This window comes from Macrotis lagotis, chromosome 3 (genome assembly GCF_037893015.1).
Source record: "Macrotis lagotis isolate mMagLag1 chromosome 3, bilby.v1.9.chrom.fasta, whole genome shotgun sequence".
Taxonomy (NCBI): Eukaryota; Metazoa; Chordata; class Mammalia; order Peramelemorphia; family Peramelidae; genus Macrotis; species Macrotis lagotis.
Window position 1 is genome coordinate 213,264,314 of NC_133660.1, and position 17,277 is coordinate 213,281,590.

The 17,277-nt window shown below is 35.3% G+C and overlaps 1 protein-coding gene across 1 annotated transcript in view; it reads left to right on the forward strand.

The window, feature by feature from the left end:
* EVC (EvC ciliary complex subunit 1) overlaps positions 1-17,277 on the forward strand; it is a 128,929-nt gene that overhangs the window by 83,920 nt on the left and 27,732 nt on the right. The window contains exons 13-14 of the mRNA XM_074229805.1: positions 6,060-6,169; positions 7,671-7,881. Coding sequence (XP_074085906.1) covers positions 6,060-6,169; positions 7,671-7,881 — 321 coding nt within the window. The remainder of the gene's footprint in view (positions 1-6,059; positions 6,170-7,670; positions 7,882-17,277) is intronic.

Here is a 17,277-nt window from a genome sequence, read left to right on the forward strand (position 1 = left end):
CTCTAAATTACCTCAAGATATTTAGAGACTGTCATTCTCTCTCATTTTCCACATTGCCTCATTAATGAAGACATGAGTAATAAACTTTACATGAAGGTAAACAGAGGGTTGATGTCCCAATTCATCAGCCTCCTTAAGGTCCATGATCTACATGATAGATGTTAAACAACTGTGCAGCTCCCAAGTGCAGCCTGCACCAGATTAAAATGTTATTGGAAAATGTTTAATGAAATAAATAAAAAACCCAATAAAACATAATTTGCTAATATGTGTTTTGCTGAGTCAAAATGTGGCCTACAAAGATCCCTATATATGGTTTTGTGGTTCCTGTTCCTATTTGGTTTGAGACCATTGATCTACATCATTACTCCATTTTAATCTCACAAAAGAAAATCATATAACTCACAAGTGTTCCACCCACATAATACATAACTCTGAAATTCCTCTGATCATAGATTCCTGTGGTCCCTCTGCCATATCTCTCCTAAAACTCTTCTGTCTTGTCTATAGCCTCTTTAACTTTACCCTTCCCTACTTTCTCATCTTATCAAGCTTTATACTCCTGTCGTTGACCAGATCAACTTTCCACTGCCCTCTACCCTTCGATCCCTTGCTCATTTTCTCTGTTGTCCCACTCCCTTTCCAAACTCCAGTCTTGGATTATTTCTTCCATATCTTTTCCATTCTTTCACATATTATATAGCCATAAAGAGAGGGTCCACCATGTAATCTTAACCAGACCTTTGCTGTTATATGCCAATGCTTCTACTCTTCCCTGATTCACATTTTATTCTATGCAACACAGCATCTGTGTTATCTTCTTTTTTATGCTAGGTGACCTTTGCTACCCCTCCCAATCTGGATCTTACCAGAAGATCTGATCTCATTTACTGGAGAAAAAAATAAATACTAAAAATTAAATATTCTTCTTTCTCCTCAATTCTACTCTTCACTTCCCCACTCCATCTTCCTTAGATTTAATCTCTGAATAAGTGACTTTTCTACTTACCAGTGCCAACCCCTCTTTTCTGTTCTTGGACCTTGTCCCATCAATTAATCCCTTTAATTTTTTGTTATGCATTGATTCCTTCCCTAGTGTTTTTGTAAATATACTTAAATATCTCTGTGCCCTTCACTTGATCCCACCAGTATCTCAAGCTCAAGGAGTATCTCTGCTCCTTTTCTTAGTCAAATTCCCAGGGAAAAAACAGATGTCTATATGCATTTGCCTCTACTTTGTCACCTCCCATTCATTTCTCAACTACTTACAATATGGCTTTCATTCTCACCTGTCAACTGAATTTGCTCTCCCCAAGATTACTAAATTCATTTGACTTTTCTACCTCTCTGCAGCATTTGATAATGTTAACTATCGCCACCTCCTATACACTCTCTCCTCCTTGAGTTTTCTATCCCTTTTGTAGCCTGATTTTCCTCTGACTTGGTTTAACTCCCTCTTACTCTTTTTTTTCCCCTGGATCAACATTCATGTGCCTTTCCCTGTGTATGGATCTATCTTAACTCTCTGAGGAAAAGGATTTCTCTTCTTCATTTATTAATTATTATCATTGATCTCAGAAGTTCCCACTGATTCACCTATTTGAAGATGACTCCCAAATTTATATAAATAACTCCTGAATTCCAAGCCTCATCCAAAAACGTCTGCTTGAGAATATTCAGCTTATTGGAAATAGTTCATGTCATATAAGTATCACAAATTCAACATATCTAAAATATATTTTTCACTTTTCTGCCAAAAAAATCTCTCTCAAAATTCCCTATTTGTTATCATGGCACCATATTTCCAGTCACCTAAGTTATAACTCTAGAGGCTTCATCTACTATTTCCTCACTCACGCCTTTCAAAAATCCAATCAGTTGCCAAGTCTTCTTTCTACTCCCACAATATTTTTCACATTATATCCTAGTTTTTCTCCCACTAGTTTAGCTCCTCATTATATCTTGTTTGAGATTGCCTACTGATTGGCCTTTCTTTCTGCATCTTTCCTCTCGCTCTTATCCATTCTCCACATAGGCAAAAAACTGAAATTCCTTAAAATTAGCCAGGTCTGACAATATCATTCCTTTGCTCAAAAATCTTTAGCATCTAGAATAATGAAGTATGAACTCCTCTGACTTCTAAAACCCTTAATAATCTGTCTCCAGCCTACCATTCCAGGCTTATTATTATTCATATACTCAATGTTCCGGAAAAATGATCAACTTGAGATTCTTAATGCAAAACATTCCATATATCATCTCCCTGCCTTTGTACAGGCTATCCTTCTTTTTTCTAAAATGCTTCCCTCCTGACCTTTGATTCTTAGACTTCCTAGAACTCCCCTCAAAGCTTAGCTTCTCCTACTGCTTGAAGACTCATGGAGACTTATCCTGAGTCTTCCAGATATGATTGGCATCCCCAAAGAAATGATTTTGTATTCAATTTGGTATGTAGATTAATTCCCCCTTCATAAGAGGGCAAAGGTGGCATCTTGAGGGCAAAGTTGTTTTGTTTTTGTTCTTTTATCCTCAGTAAATGGTACTGAGTCTGACACATAATAGACATATAATAAATGCTAAATGAATAAATAAAGAACAAAAATATTCTCAAGAAAAATGAGATTTAAGGAAAATATGAAATACTCTAAATCAATACTGTTCCTTTCCTATTTTTCCCAAGTGAAAATTGTAGGCAGTTTTGTTTTTCTTACTTTGGAGATATGATTGGGAGCATGGAACTTGAATAAATCATGGAAACTGGAGCTGAATTTTTACCTGGCCAACAAGAAATCTATTGCTATCACAAACCTTCCTCCTGTTTATTTTTGTCTTACTATTTCTAGTTTTTTTCTTGATCTGACACCTTTTGAGGGAAGTGAATACAAGTTAGTATATATAAGTAGGTGGTCAAATAAAGGAAAAGGAGAGGAATGAAGAGAAGAGAAAGCAGCGAAATGTAGTACAAGAAGCTCTAGGAATCAAACCTCTGAAACGTAGTCATGAGGTTATGCGCAAGTTATTGCCTTTTTTTGAGCATCAGGGAAGAATAATTGCATTCCTTACATCACAATCATATGGGAATAAAACACATTTGAAAACTACTAAGCATCATATAAATATGAGAAGGAGGAAGTGCCAGTTTAGAATGCATCAAGTTTTCCTTAAACTTCATTTTTCTTTGCCATAGAGGAAATTCTAGGGTCTTTAATACCAGATCATACAGAGCACAAACTCTGGGGTCATTGGTTTTAGAGCCAAGAGATATCATGGATATCATCCAGTCTAAACCTCTTATTTTACAGAGAGTATTCCGAGGTCTAAAGATGGCACAGGCAATAAGAAGCAAAGTCAGGAATCTAAGTCTTCTGACCTTAACTTCTTTGGTCATGGTGTTTCAAATTGTTAAGCAAGATGAGTCAGAAATCTTTAATGAACTACCTTTGCAATTTCCAATAAATTATTACAGCTCATGACTTAAAGGAAAATAGAGTTTATATTATTGATACTATATTTTGATCACTATTTTCAGGGGACCTATTTTAGTAGTATTCAATGTTTTACCCATTCCCCTACAAGTTGTTTGTCACATTGAAACTAAGAGAAAGGAGTTTAATTGAACTTGTCATCTGTAATGACCTGGGGATGAAACACCTCCCACTGAGATGATTCATTCACAAATTCATCATATTTGTGTGTAGTGATGAGAGTGGTGGTATGTTTGCCTGAATGTGAGTGTACATATGTAAGTATGTGTGTTTAATGTCCTGATTGGAAGCCTGTTGAATGTTCACTAGACTCAAATTCAAAAAGCCCAAGATTAATTTATCTCTTAAGATAATTACTCAATGGATATAATGCCTTCCAGAAGTCAGGAGTTCAAAATATGATTTCAAAGCTTGAGATATTTACTAGCTAGTACGACCCTGGGCAAGTCACTTAGCTCTGTATGCCTTAGTTTCTTCATATGTAAAATGAACTGGAAAAGCAAATGGTTAAACCACTCCAGTATCTTTGTCTAGAAAACCCCAAAATTGGTCATGGACAATTGCACAAACCTTGAACAAGTTACTTAACATGCTCTTGGACTTAGCTATATCATCTATAAAACCCACACATAAAGTCCCTTCCATAAATGAGATGTCTGTCCTAATGTCCCTTTTATATTGGACCTTTTCTATTGCTAAACTCTTAAGTATTCTCTCATTCTAATATTCTATTTTCCAAGATATTTTATACCTCTCTATCTTCTGAGTTCCCTTTCATCTCTAGAATTCTGGACTCCTATGTTCTTAGGCACCTTCTTGCTCTTCTAGTATTTTACACTTCCAATTTTATTCAGGCACCTTTCAAACAAACAGCCCTGGGGAAGCTAGATAGTGCAGCAGATAGAGCTCTGGCCCTAGAGTCAGGAGGATCTGAGTTTAAATTTGACCTCAGATACTTGATACTTACTTAATTGTATGACCTTAGACAACTCACTTAACCTCATTGCCCCCCCATACACACACACACATACACACAAACACACACACACACACACACACACACACACACACACACACACACACAACCCAAACACTCCTAATATGTTTGATTTAGTCTTTAATGAGAATACTTTATCTGATGGCCTGACTATATTAAGTAAAAATTTTCACAAGTAATTTGGTATAATCAAGAATCCAATCAGCAAACATTTATTAAGTGCCTCCTAGTTGACAGATACAGTGCTAGACATTGAAAATACAAAGAGCAAGAATTTCAATAGTCCTTACTCTCAAGGAGCTCATCTCCTAACAAAAATGATAACAGTAACTAAATAGTATCTCATCAATTGTATTGTTTTGAAACTCAGAAAAGCTTTGTTGTCGATCTATCTCCAAACCATACTTATTATCATGATCCAAATGAAAAAACCCTGTCATCATACTACTCAGTCAATGAAGCTTTAGCTATGAAGTTCCATAAATCCCATTTATATTATATTTTATGGTCTATAAAATACTTTCTTCATAGAAAACCTATGCAATATAACACATGTCTCTTAAGATTCCCATTTTTATCTATGAGGAAATTGAGTCTCAAATATTTTCAATGATTGTCTATGATGACACAGCTAGAAAAGAGCAATGCCAGCACTTATACCCCATTTTTCCTTTTTTTTTATTTTTTTAGTTTTGGTTTTTGCAGGGCAATGAAGTTAAGTGACTTGCCCAAGATCACACAACTAGGTAATTATTAGGTGTCTGAGGTCAAATTTGAACTCAGGTACTCCTGACTCCAGGATGGGTGCTCTATCCACCGCACCACCTAGCTGCCCCTACCCTATTTTTCCTTACTTAAGATCAAGGTGTATGTGTGTGTGTGGGGGGGGGTCTTTCCATTATTCCACCATGCCTATCTTTCACATTTTTTTATTTTTGAATGTATTTCCATGATACAGATATTTTATATGTACTCCAGATAAAGACTTGCTGCATATATGATTCATGGATAAGTGTTGTTCTAATGATAATTTATAAGATAATTTAGATAATTTTAGATAATAATCATAATCAGCATTAACATAGTAGGTATTTAATAAATTTTTGTAGATTTGTTAATGCTCATAATAATAATTCTATATTTCTTTAGTACTTAAAGATTTACAAAGTGCTTTCTTCACAAAATTGGAATACTTTATATGCATTATGTCATTTGAGTCATACAACTTTCCTAATGCATAAATACAATGCCTTTTTACAGATGAGGAAACTGAGGTTCATGGGCATTAAGTAATTTGTCTTTTGCCACTTGGCTAAGAATTAATATACAGTCCTAGTGCTTCTGTGATCCAAATTCAGTATCTTACCTATTTTGCCATATTACTCTAATATAAAAACTCTAGTTCACATATTTTCATCCTTTTTTACATATAGTTGAGGAAACTGGATCTAGTAGGTGAAGGAGGCAAGCTTAAACCTAGATTATACCTCTTAAGGTCAAAGCTGTTGTTACTTTCTATACAACACTGTCTTTCTGACTCTTAAGGAAAACTTGCTAAATTTGTTTTCTTTGTTTAGCTGTGGACTGAAGAACATGCCTTGTCTGCCATCATGCAAAAACATTTTTTGGAGAAACATGAAAGTATTATTCAAGGAGTACTATGCCATTTGGGTGGTCTCAGTGAAGAGTAAGTATAAATCAAAAGATTATGACCCTGACAGTCTGACAGGGGCTTGGGGGGAAGATATAGGTGCTACCATTTGACACTACCTTTAACAAGTTGCAAGAAAAAGGGAAGAACTGATTCCTCTTCAGAAAGCAATCATATAGGCGCATCCCAAAAGAGCCTGTTGAATGTGACCCAGAGAACTAGAAGTCAATCTTCAGGATGTGGGAGCTTTGTGGTTATGATGCACATGCATCTTGAGAACAAGAGAGGATGGGTGAATATGTCTCCTGGAGCACAATAGCCTCTCCCTTAGCTAGATGGTCTTCCTTTGCCTTTATGGTATGTGGAAATTTATGGGCATATGAGACTGGAGGTCCAGTATTAGCATTTCCTCATAACATAAGAATTGGTAACTGTGGATACCAATTCAGAGTGAGCAAGAAGGAGAGTCATAAGACTAGATTCTGTCTGATACTCAGATAGACTTCTAAGTGTTATAATGGGTAGAGTACTAGGCCAGGGATCAGAAAGACTCATCTCCCTCAGCTCACATTTACTAGCTGTGTGTCCCTAGGTAAGTCACTTAACTTGGTTTGCCTTAGTTTTCTCATCTATAAAATGAGCTGGAGAATGAAATGGCAAACCATTCTAGTATCTCTGCTAAGAAAATCTCCCATGAGTTCACAAAGAGTGGACATGAGTCAGATGACTAAATAACAAGAGTTTACAGAACCTCATCCAAGTCACAGACATCATTGGGCTTAATTTCTGGTTTCCATTTCTGAAGGAACATACACAGTGTATTCTGGGCACATTGAGAGTGAGAGAAAGCAATGCATGAGAACCAAGGCTGTCCAAGTTGGAAATCTTAAGAAATGTACCAATGACTCAAGAGAGGAACTTGAAAGAAAAGTTTAAAATTATGCCTTCCCCAAAATCCTTAAATGAAATTAATAAGTAGTTTTATGTACCCTCTGTTTATAGAGAATATTAGTCCTGGGGGAGATACAAAAATGGATGAGGTATACTTCCTACCTTTACTTAATTTATAATCAAGTAAAGAAGGTAAAGAGTACAAATAGTAGAAATTTCAAGTTAGGAAGGAATTTACAGATGAGGCATCTTGATTGACTGATTGACTGATTGATTAAATTCAGAGAAAGGAAATGATTTGATCAAGATGTCATGTTTTGCTATCTCTAGTATCTATCTTTCCCAAGAAAACCCCGAATAGATTCATAGAGTCAAACATATCTAAAATTTTTGAATAACAAAACATGATCATACCTCTCTTACTATGATTTATCGTGCATATTATTGGTCTGTCATACTTTTAGAAGCATGGCCTTTTGATTGATTGATTGGCATCCTTCATAATCAAATCAAATGAATGATAGCATGACTTGCACATTGTGATTGTAAATGATCCTCTTTTGTAGAGATGTGTGTGTGTTTATGTGTGTATATTGTAAGATGCTAAATGTGGAAATGATTATTAAAACCACAGTGCCTTCCACAGGTCAAGAAAATACATAATACAGAAACATAGGCTCATGCTAAGTTCAACCCTCAGAAGACTCTCTCTCCGGAATATTGCTGCAGCCACGATGACTCAGATGAGAATGTCCAGAAAGAAGAGTCTCCTTCAGGAACTAAAAGAACAGTATATCCTAGAAAAGAGCTCCTCTCAGTGTCAGGATGAACATCAGTGGCAACTGCTTAAGGCAATGGTAACCACCCGTTTCCTTTTGTTTTCCCACAGGATAGCTTAGAATCAGCCAATCCACCCATGGGATGTTAGAGATGGAAGTGATCTTATAACACAGAAAGTGGATTGTTTATGCAAGAAGGGATTTTGTACTAAATAGAATGCTGGAATTGTAAGGATCCTCAGAGATCATGGTCTAATGTCCTTATCTTATAAGACCATAGTTCTTAATTATTTTTGGACTCAACTCCTTTACTTTATTAAAAGTCATTGAGACCTTCTGAAGAACAGGTGACTAGCCCAGTCTTCCCTTACTTAAATCCAATTCAATTACATGTCATGGCATCATCTACCACTGTCATGGTCTTTTTTGAGAATGAAGGCCAAACAACAGTCACCATATTATTAATATATATTTATATATACTTTTTAAAAACAGCTTAGGAATATTTTTTAAAAACTTACTAGTATTGTGAAAAAAAGTTTTGATGTTTTATAGGTGCTCTAAAAGGATCTTTGAATGACCCCTATTAACCCCAGACCACACTCAGCATCAGATAGTTCACATTTCTGGAGAGCTTTAACATTGCATAGGACTTTGCAAATAGTATCATATTTGAATCTCCTAACAGCTCTATGAGTTAGTTATTTAAACACTATTATTCCCATTTTGCAGATAAAAACAGAAACTTGAAGAAATTAAGTGACCTAATATCATACAGCTATTAATCAGTCAACAAGCATTTATTAAGTGCTTCATGTTCCAAGCCCATGACATCAGGGAGGGGATGCCATGACAAGTATGTGAATTGGACCTGAATGAGGATGTGCTGTGCTAAGGTACCAGCTTCACTTTCTCCTTCAGAGTCATCTGGGTCCAGTGGCCAGATATGAATCAGGACCACTGGAGATAGCCCTAGTTGCGAGGCACTGGCCTTTGAGTTGGGAGGACAGGAGTTTGAATCCAGCCTCAGCTACTTGCCTCCAAAATTAAATGCAAAATCCTCCCTTTGGCATCTAAAACACTTCATAACCTAGCTCTTTTCCTAACCCCCACTTTTCTATTCTTCTTATAGCAAATGCTTTTCCAAGTAAAGAATTGATCCAGGGACACTGAACTGTTGACTACTGCTCAGACCTTCCAGCTCTCAGCTCATGGCATTTTCTAGTCTGTCCCCCATGGTTGGATTTCTTTCCCTCAACACCTCTCAGCCTATTGTCTTTTCTGACTTGTTTCAACTTAAATCTCTAATTTTACAATAAGATTTTTCTAATACTTTTTCATTATAATGTCTTCTCTTATTATTTCCTATTTATCTTGCTTTTAACTTATCTGTATATATTTGTTTGGTTTTTCTATATTACAATCTATCTTACAATAGATTTTAAGCTCCTTTGTGGGCAGGAACTATCTGTTCTCATTTTGTATACCTAGGAAGAATTTTTCATTCAATTTTGGAAGTAATAGGGAAATACAGGAGTTTATTGAATATGGGGGTGATATGGTTACCTGTGATTTACGAAAATAACTTTGGTGCCAGGATGAAGGACAGATGAGAGAAGAAGAGATCTGAAGCAGGCAGACTCACCGGCAAGTTATTGCAATAGCCCAGGCAAGAGGAGATGAGGGCTTGTACCATAGTAACAGCAACATCAAAGTAGAGAAAGTATATTTGAGCTATTAAAGTTGTAGAAAATATATTTAAATCTAATTCTTCTGATCCTTTCTTTTGCATTAAAATACCCTTCAACTAATAATATAAAATCAACCTCTTTTCTCATAGAAAGATGGCATGCATCTGGGACAATGCTTGCCAACAATCCTCCTACTTCTATCTGCCACACAGTAGATTGCACAGTGATGGGCACCCAACTGTTCTTGATAAATATTTGTTGATGGATTAAAAGTAAACTTAGACTCATAGAATGTTGTTGATGAATGTTATTGATTTGAGAGCATTTTCCCTTCTTGTGTCTGAACATCTTGTTTATGAAGACATGTCTGATAGTCATTCATTTTTCATTTTCTCACCCAAAGCACACACACAAAAGAGTTTCAAGTTGTGAAAAGGAAAACAACTTGTAAAGGATTCATCATCTAGACTGTGTCCTCCTTGAGAACAAAGACTATCTTTTTTTTCATCTTTTTTTAACAATCTCCAACACTTATCACAATGGCTAGCAAGCAGCATTCACTTCATAAATTGACTCAACCTGACTTCATAGTTTCATCATTTTCTTATAAGATTTCATGTGGTTTTGACTAAATTTATGTAATGAAGACAATTTAGAAACAACGAATAATGCGCTGATTTCAAAGCCAGGAAGCTCTGGTTTCAAGTCCTGCCTCTGAGATCTCTTGGCTGAGGGACCCTAGGTAAATGACTTAACTTCTCATTGCATTGGACAAACATGCAACACATACATTCTTTCATTTTTTGGTATGTGCAATGAACCCATTTGGAAGTCTGATGGAGCCTATGAACTCCTCCTCAGAATCATGTTGGTTTTTTTAAATAAATTACACAAAGGAAATCAAGATATATACATACATATATATATATATATATATATATACATACATATATATAAATTTTTTTAAAGTTCATGGACCTCAGGTTCAGAACCCCTGATCTAATTTCTAGAGAAGGTGTCTATCAGCATTGATAGGAGTTTCCTGACCCAGGAATTCCTCACACTAATGAAATCACAGGCCAGAGACTATTCCTAATCCAGTACAGGATATTTCTGATAATTTCTTGTCCAAATCTTCAGCTCTAAGGGGCCAGTTAGACTTTTGACTCTAGGAGAAAGAAGAGAGAAACTAGCAGTTGTAAAATAAAAGATATTCAATAAAATTAATTTTAAAAATAATAGTTGAGGGCAGCTAGGTGGCACAGTAGATAGAGCACTGGCCCTGAAGTCAGGAGTACCTGAGTTCAAATCCAACCTCAGACATTTAATAATTACCTAGCTGTGTGGCCTTGGGCAAGCCACTTAACCCCATTTACTTTGCAAAAACCTAAAAATAAATAAATAAATAAAATAAAAAATAGTGGTTGACATTGACATATTCATCTGGGGTTTACAAAGCACTTTACATATACTATCTTAGTAGATCCTCATAACAATCCTGGGAAGCAGGTACTACATGCTTAATTATTCCTCTTTTGTTTGGAATCAAACTAAGTGTTTGAGGATGGATTTGAATCAAGTTTTAGCACTCTACCATGCCAAGATCCCACTCCATTGTCTTGACACCAGTAGTTTTGAAAGACATTAAGAGAATCCGACCACTGTAAGGTACATTTGGCTATGAGCATAGCACAGGATTCAGGGAAAGAATCACCAAATCACAGAAGTGGTCCAGAACTAAAATACTGTCAAGTCCAATCACCTTATTTCATAGAAAATTCAGAATTTCAGAGGAAATTCAGAACTAGAGATTTGAAATGATTTTCCCAAAGTCACATAGACAGGAGATTAAAATCATGATAGAGACCTGGGCTTAGAATCAGGAAAACCTAAATTTAAAATCTGCCTCTGACATGTATTTAATTATGCAGCCATGGGAAAATCACATTAGCTGATTTGGGAGGCAACTGGTTGATGAAGCGGGAAAATTAATTGTATTTATTATTTAATCATTGGACAGAAAGATTTGCATTCAGATTCTGTCTCAGGAACTAGTTGTGACTCTGGACAAGTTACTTAATCTCTCTGTGATTCAATTTCTCATCCAAAAAAATTAAGAAAATCATAGTATCTATCTCATAGGACTCTTGTAAGGATTAAATCAGATAATATTTGCAATGCTTCATACATTGTATAATGCTGTATAAATGTTGGTAATTGTGGTTGTTGTTGCTCTCATGCTATTAACGTAATCTGAGCTTTAGTTCATTCACTGGTAAAGTGGAAATGATAACTAAACTATCTATCTACTCAGCTTGGTAGAATAGTAGACAGAGCCTAGGGCTTGGAGTCAAGATTTGAGTTCAAATCTAACTATAGACACTAGTTTGTTTTTACCCCGGTCAAGTCACTTAACTTCTCTTTGCCTCAGTTTTCTTGACTATAAATTGGAATAATAATCATAATATCTACCTCCTAGGATTGTTGTAAGGATCAAATGAGATAGTATCTGTAAAGGACTTTGTAAATTTTATAAAATCATACAAACATATGTTTTGCAAAGATTTAAATTTTGAGTACTATATAAAGTGCTAATTCTAATAATAATAGCAGGAAGATAATTTAGTATAATAATTGATTTGTCAATGAAAAATTATTCACCAATTACCTTCATTAATTAAGCCCTGGGTTTGCCTAAGATACAAAGACAAAAATGGAGTAATCATTTCCCTCAAATTGTTTTCATTCTATTAGGGTAGACTATATGGACTGATATATTATATACTATTTCATTTTCATCTGTGTATCCCTAGAATCTAGCTGTATATGACATTGTATATGGCAAATAGCAGGAGCATAATAAATGCTTGCTTGATTGAGAATAGTGACCTCTTATGACTCTTAAGACAAAGATTGTTATATCCTGTGTGTGTGTGTGTGTGTGTGTGTGTGTGTGTGTGTGTGTGTGTGTGTGTGTGTGTGATGGAACTCTGGCAATCTGGGGAAACCTAGAGACTCCTTTGGTACCTAAGTTCATAACTGAAGGAAATATAAAATTATAGTTAGAAGTTAGTTAAAATAAAAATATATCTTCCCCCCCCCCCATCCAGGTTTATAGATTCCTTGAAATCTACCCACAGATCCCTTGCGGATCCAAGGGCTTCAGCTTAAGAACACATGTTTTAAGGAATTATTTTATTCTTGATTTAGCTATGTTTAATAAAAGCCAGGAAATTTGTCACATTGCCAGAGAGGCAGAAATGAAGTCTGATTACAAAGGAAATGATAGGACTTGAGATGTTGGGAGTTTTTTGTTTTATTATTTGAGGCTTTTTCAGTGAAAAAATTAGAAATCAGATTTTCCTTGTCATATATATATATATATATGTGTGTGTGTATATATATATATATATATATACATATATATGTATATATATATGTATATATATATATATATATATATATATACATATATATATATATATATAATCACTCCCAGCCAGCCTGGGAGGAGACAGTAGAACGGTAGAGTAGAGAATAGAATGACCCAATGATGGGTCCAAATGGAATTTTTTCCCCTTTCCTTTTTTCCCCAAAACACTGTTGCATGGCAGCCCAGGACAATTTCAGTGCCTACACTTCTAGGTGACAAGAGAAAATGATGGGCCTTTTGATTAGGCTAAGGTGTCAGTTTTATTTTAGAAAAACCTATGGTAAGCCCTACTTTGGTTTTTCAGGATAGACATATGTCTTTTATATGGCAGAAAATTGATGAATGAAGTTTCCATAGGTGTCAAGTTAGAAAACATCTGCCTGAATGATAAAGAAAGAAGAGTAAAAAAAAAAAATCAGTGTTTGGGTGAGTTCCATTGGATTTCAAGCTGCCCATGATCCTTGGGGTAATTAACTTCTTTCTTCATGTTTATTTTCCTTTTTTGCTGTTATTTTTTTTTCAATTACATGAAAAGATAGTTTTAACATTCATCTTTTTAATAAGCTTTTGAGTTCCAAATTTTTCTGTCTCCTCAACCCTCCCCCCCTCCCCATGATAGTGAGTACTCTGGTATAGGTTATGCATGAACAATCACTTTCTGTTTATTTTCTATGGGAAATAACATACTGAAGTCTCCACCCACTCCCATTGCTATATTATCCTTTTTCTCTTCTCCAACTATGAGGTACAGGTTTATACATCCCCCAAAAAGCGTTGCATAGTGAGAAGATAGCTTTAATTTGGTATTTGTCCTCCTTTTTTCATACTATACCTCATTGCCTGTGATCAGAGCATTCAACAGTATATTTATTAGATATCCTAAGTACCTGAAGAGTCCCTAATATATCATTGTTGAGCTATAGTTTTTTAAATCTTAAATGAATGGTGAATGCTGCATTCTAAAGATAAACATAAATTAGAAACTTAAGTAAGCCTGTGGATATTACTGATCAAAATACAATATCCACCTCAGCTTCTCTGGTTTGAATGGCTCCTCTGAGTGGGGAGTCAGCTCATTTTCATGATCGGCAGAGTTCACGATTCACAATTAGAGGCAGCATTTTCACATGGTTTCCTCTGCTATGAGACCTTGTAGAAATGGAAGCTTATTTCTATATATCACTTAATTATAGACTTAGTAAAAGATGGAACATGGAATAAAGACTAGAGTTCTGAACTTAGAATACTTGCATTCAAATCTCTCAGATAATTAGTAGCTGTTTGACTCAGTTTCTTCATCTCTGAAATAAAGGACTTGAACTCTGTGATCGTCTAGTTATTAGTTTAGATTTTATGAAAAGCTTTTAGTATGGAGAATGTTGGGATTCTAAGGGGTCTTAGAATATAGAACAAAGAGGGGTAGAGCTTTAGAATATGGATTTAGCCCTGGGACAGACCTTAGAAGACAGCTTAAAATTTTAGAGTTAAAATCATATAGATTTTTAGAGCTGGAAGGGATCTTCAAATATGAAATGCTGGGACTAAAAGATATTTTATGGAGTAATAGATCATCTAGCATAACTTCATATTACTTAGAGACTAAAATCTCAGTTTACTTGGAGATGGGGAAAAATTTCTTCAGGAATCTTGACCAAATAACTTTGAGATTTCACCAAAATTGAATGACTTGAGGTCTTAAAATGTAGTTTTCAGAAATATCTTTGTGAAAAATAGTGAAAAGTATATGACTCATGACAAATCAAAGCTCATAACCAAGCTCTTTTCATTTTGACACACTATTTGATGTTCTAATGCTTCAAGTGAAGCCTTGGGTCTGAGTCCTGTCTATGTCACTGATCAATATGACCCAAGCAAGTCTCCAAACCTTAATTTTGCTTTCTATAAAATGGGGAAAGGAGGATGTGGCACTGCTGCCTTCCCAAGGTTGTTCTAAGTACAGCACTTTGAAAAATAGAAAATATTCATTACTGTTATTTTTCAGGCTGTCATTTCATCACCAAATCACAGGATCTCAGAGTTCGAAGATACATCTCATCCAAATGCATTCTTTCTCATAATATCTATATCTATATATCGATATGATATATATTGATATATAGATTATAGATGTTTATATATAATGGATATGTGTTTATATAGGCATGCACATATACATTTACATACAAACATTATATATGTATATTTATATATATAAAAATCCAGTTGGTTTTTCTTGTGAACACCACCGCCAAAGTATGTGGCAGCAGATCTCACCACCCTTTTCATTCACTTAATATGAGCTTTTCCATTTCCTGAATTCCTTCATTTGTCATGTACTGAAGTCTAATGATTTCAATTTGATTTACTAAAAGTAGAAGATGGTTTTTATGAGGAAAGTTAAGCAGGTACAAAAAAAACCTAGCAATCCTTCACATAAATCTATGATGAAAAACCCATGTTTCACTGTGGTGGATATTATAGTATCAACTATGACTTCTGATTTCTATTGAATAGGCATTCTAATTAATAGAGATCCATCCCCTATACTTAGGAACAGTATGCCTACCTAGTCAGTGTCCTTCTCTGACTTCCTTCTCATCCCAAATCCTAACAGTCTGCTCATCCTAATTCACAGCAACATCTATTCATCTTTAAATGCCTAAGTACTTGTGTGTTAGTAAGTCCTTCAGCATCACCAAAGGTCATGAATACTTTGAATTCATCCATAGTACTAAGGAAGTTTCTCAACTAGTAGTCTAAGGGGGTAGCAGTAGAGAATGTTTGGTCAACTGGTCTCTCTCTTCCCTATGTGACAAGTATGGTCAGAATGAGAGGAAGCCTTCAGCTGCTGGCTTAAGACAGCACCTTCTGAATCATCTAAAAATCAGAGACTGAAGGGCAATTAGGTGGTGCAATGAATAGAGCACTGGTCCTGGAGTCAGGAGGACCTAAGTTCAAATCCGACCTCAGACACTTAATAATTACCTAGCTGTGTGACTATTGCCTTGCAAAAACAAAAATAATAATAATAAAAATTAGAGACTATTAGACCAGAAAGCAACCTCAGATTGCATTTCATCACCAAATCAAAGGCTCTCAGAGTTGGAAGGTACTTATCAACCAAATGCATTCTCTCTCATAATATCTATATCTATAATTATATATTGATATATAGATATAGATGTTTATATATGCATAATATCTACCTCTATATACACATATAGGAAAAATGAGACCTAGAAACAGAAAGGGAGACAAATGACTGAATTAAACTATAATAAACAGTCTTTTAAGGTCATTCAATGGAGAGATTCCTTTTTCAGTAGTTTGGATGAAATTCAATTTGTTGTATTTCCTAGTACTTAGAGTACTCGTTTGGAGAAGAAAAAGAAATAAAAATACGTCTCTTAGTCTGAGCTTACAATCTAGCTGAGAGACAAGATTTATTTGTTTGCAATGATGAATAAAACATTAGAGCAAAATTTTGAAATCCAAAACAGTATATAATCAGAATTCAAGCATCCTATAGTAAAATAAGCATCGAATTGGGAGAACCGCTGTGATATGACCTTTTGTTTTTTGGGGTTCTTCTCTTATAAAAAGAGTAAATTAAGCTAGGTGATGTCTAAACATCCTTTCAACCCTAAAATTCTATTTTCTGGGTTCTAAGGTCCCCTTTGGTTATGAAATCTATGTTCTAAAGTCATTTTCAGTTCTATCTACATTTGATATTCTTTATGTAATTCTGAGACTCTTAGGTTCTTTACACCATTGGCAGTTATCCTACAAGTCCTAGAAGTTTATGTAAGATGCTAGGTGCTCTTTTTGGGCCATCAGGAAAAGGAAAAAATAGTTTGTCCAGAATGCCTTCAAAGGAGGTCCCCTGGAAGTCACTGGTGTTGAGGTGAACCTTGAAAGTTATAGTTATCACTTAACATCTCAGATACACTCCTACATTCCCAGCAAGCCAGGAGGCTGAGGATGGCTTCTCTCTCAATTTCAGGAGCTCTGAGCTGCAATAACCTTATACCTTTTCGATATCTGTACAATGTTTGGGGAACAGGAGGCCACCAGATTGCTTGAAAAATGACAAAACTGTTCCAAGTTGGAAACAGAGCAAGTCAAAACTCAACAGAGGGACCATGGGGATTTTTAGTTTGGGTGGAGAGATGCAGTCATTTTCCCCTTGTTTTATGGAAATAATATTTTTTCTAATTACATATACTGATAGTTTTCAACATTCATTTTGTCATAAGATATTCAGTTTCAACTTTTCTCCTTCCTGTATTCCCTCCTTAAGACAGCAACCAATCTAATATATAGGTTATACATGTACTAACATGCTAAGCA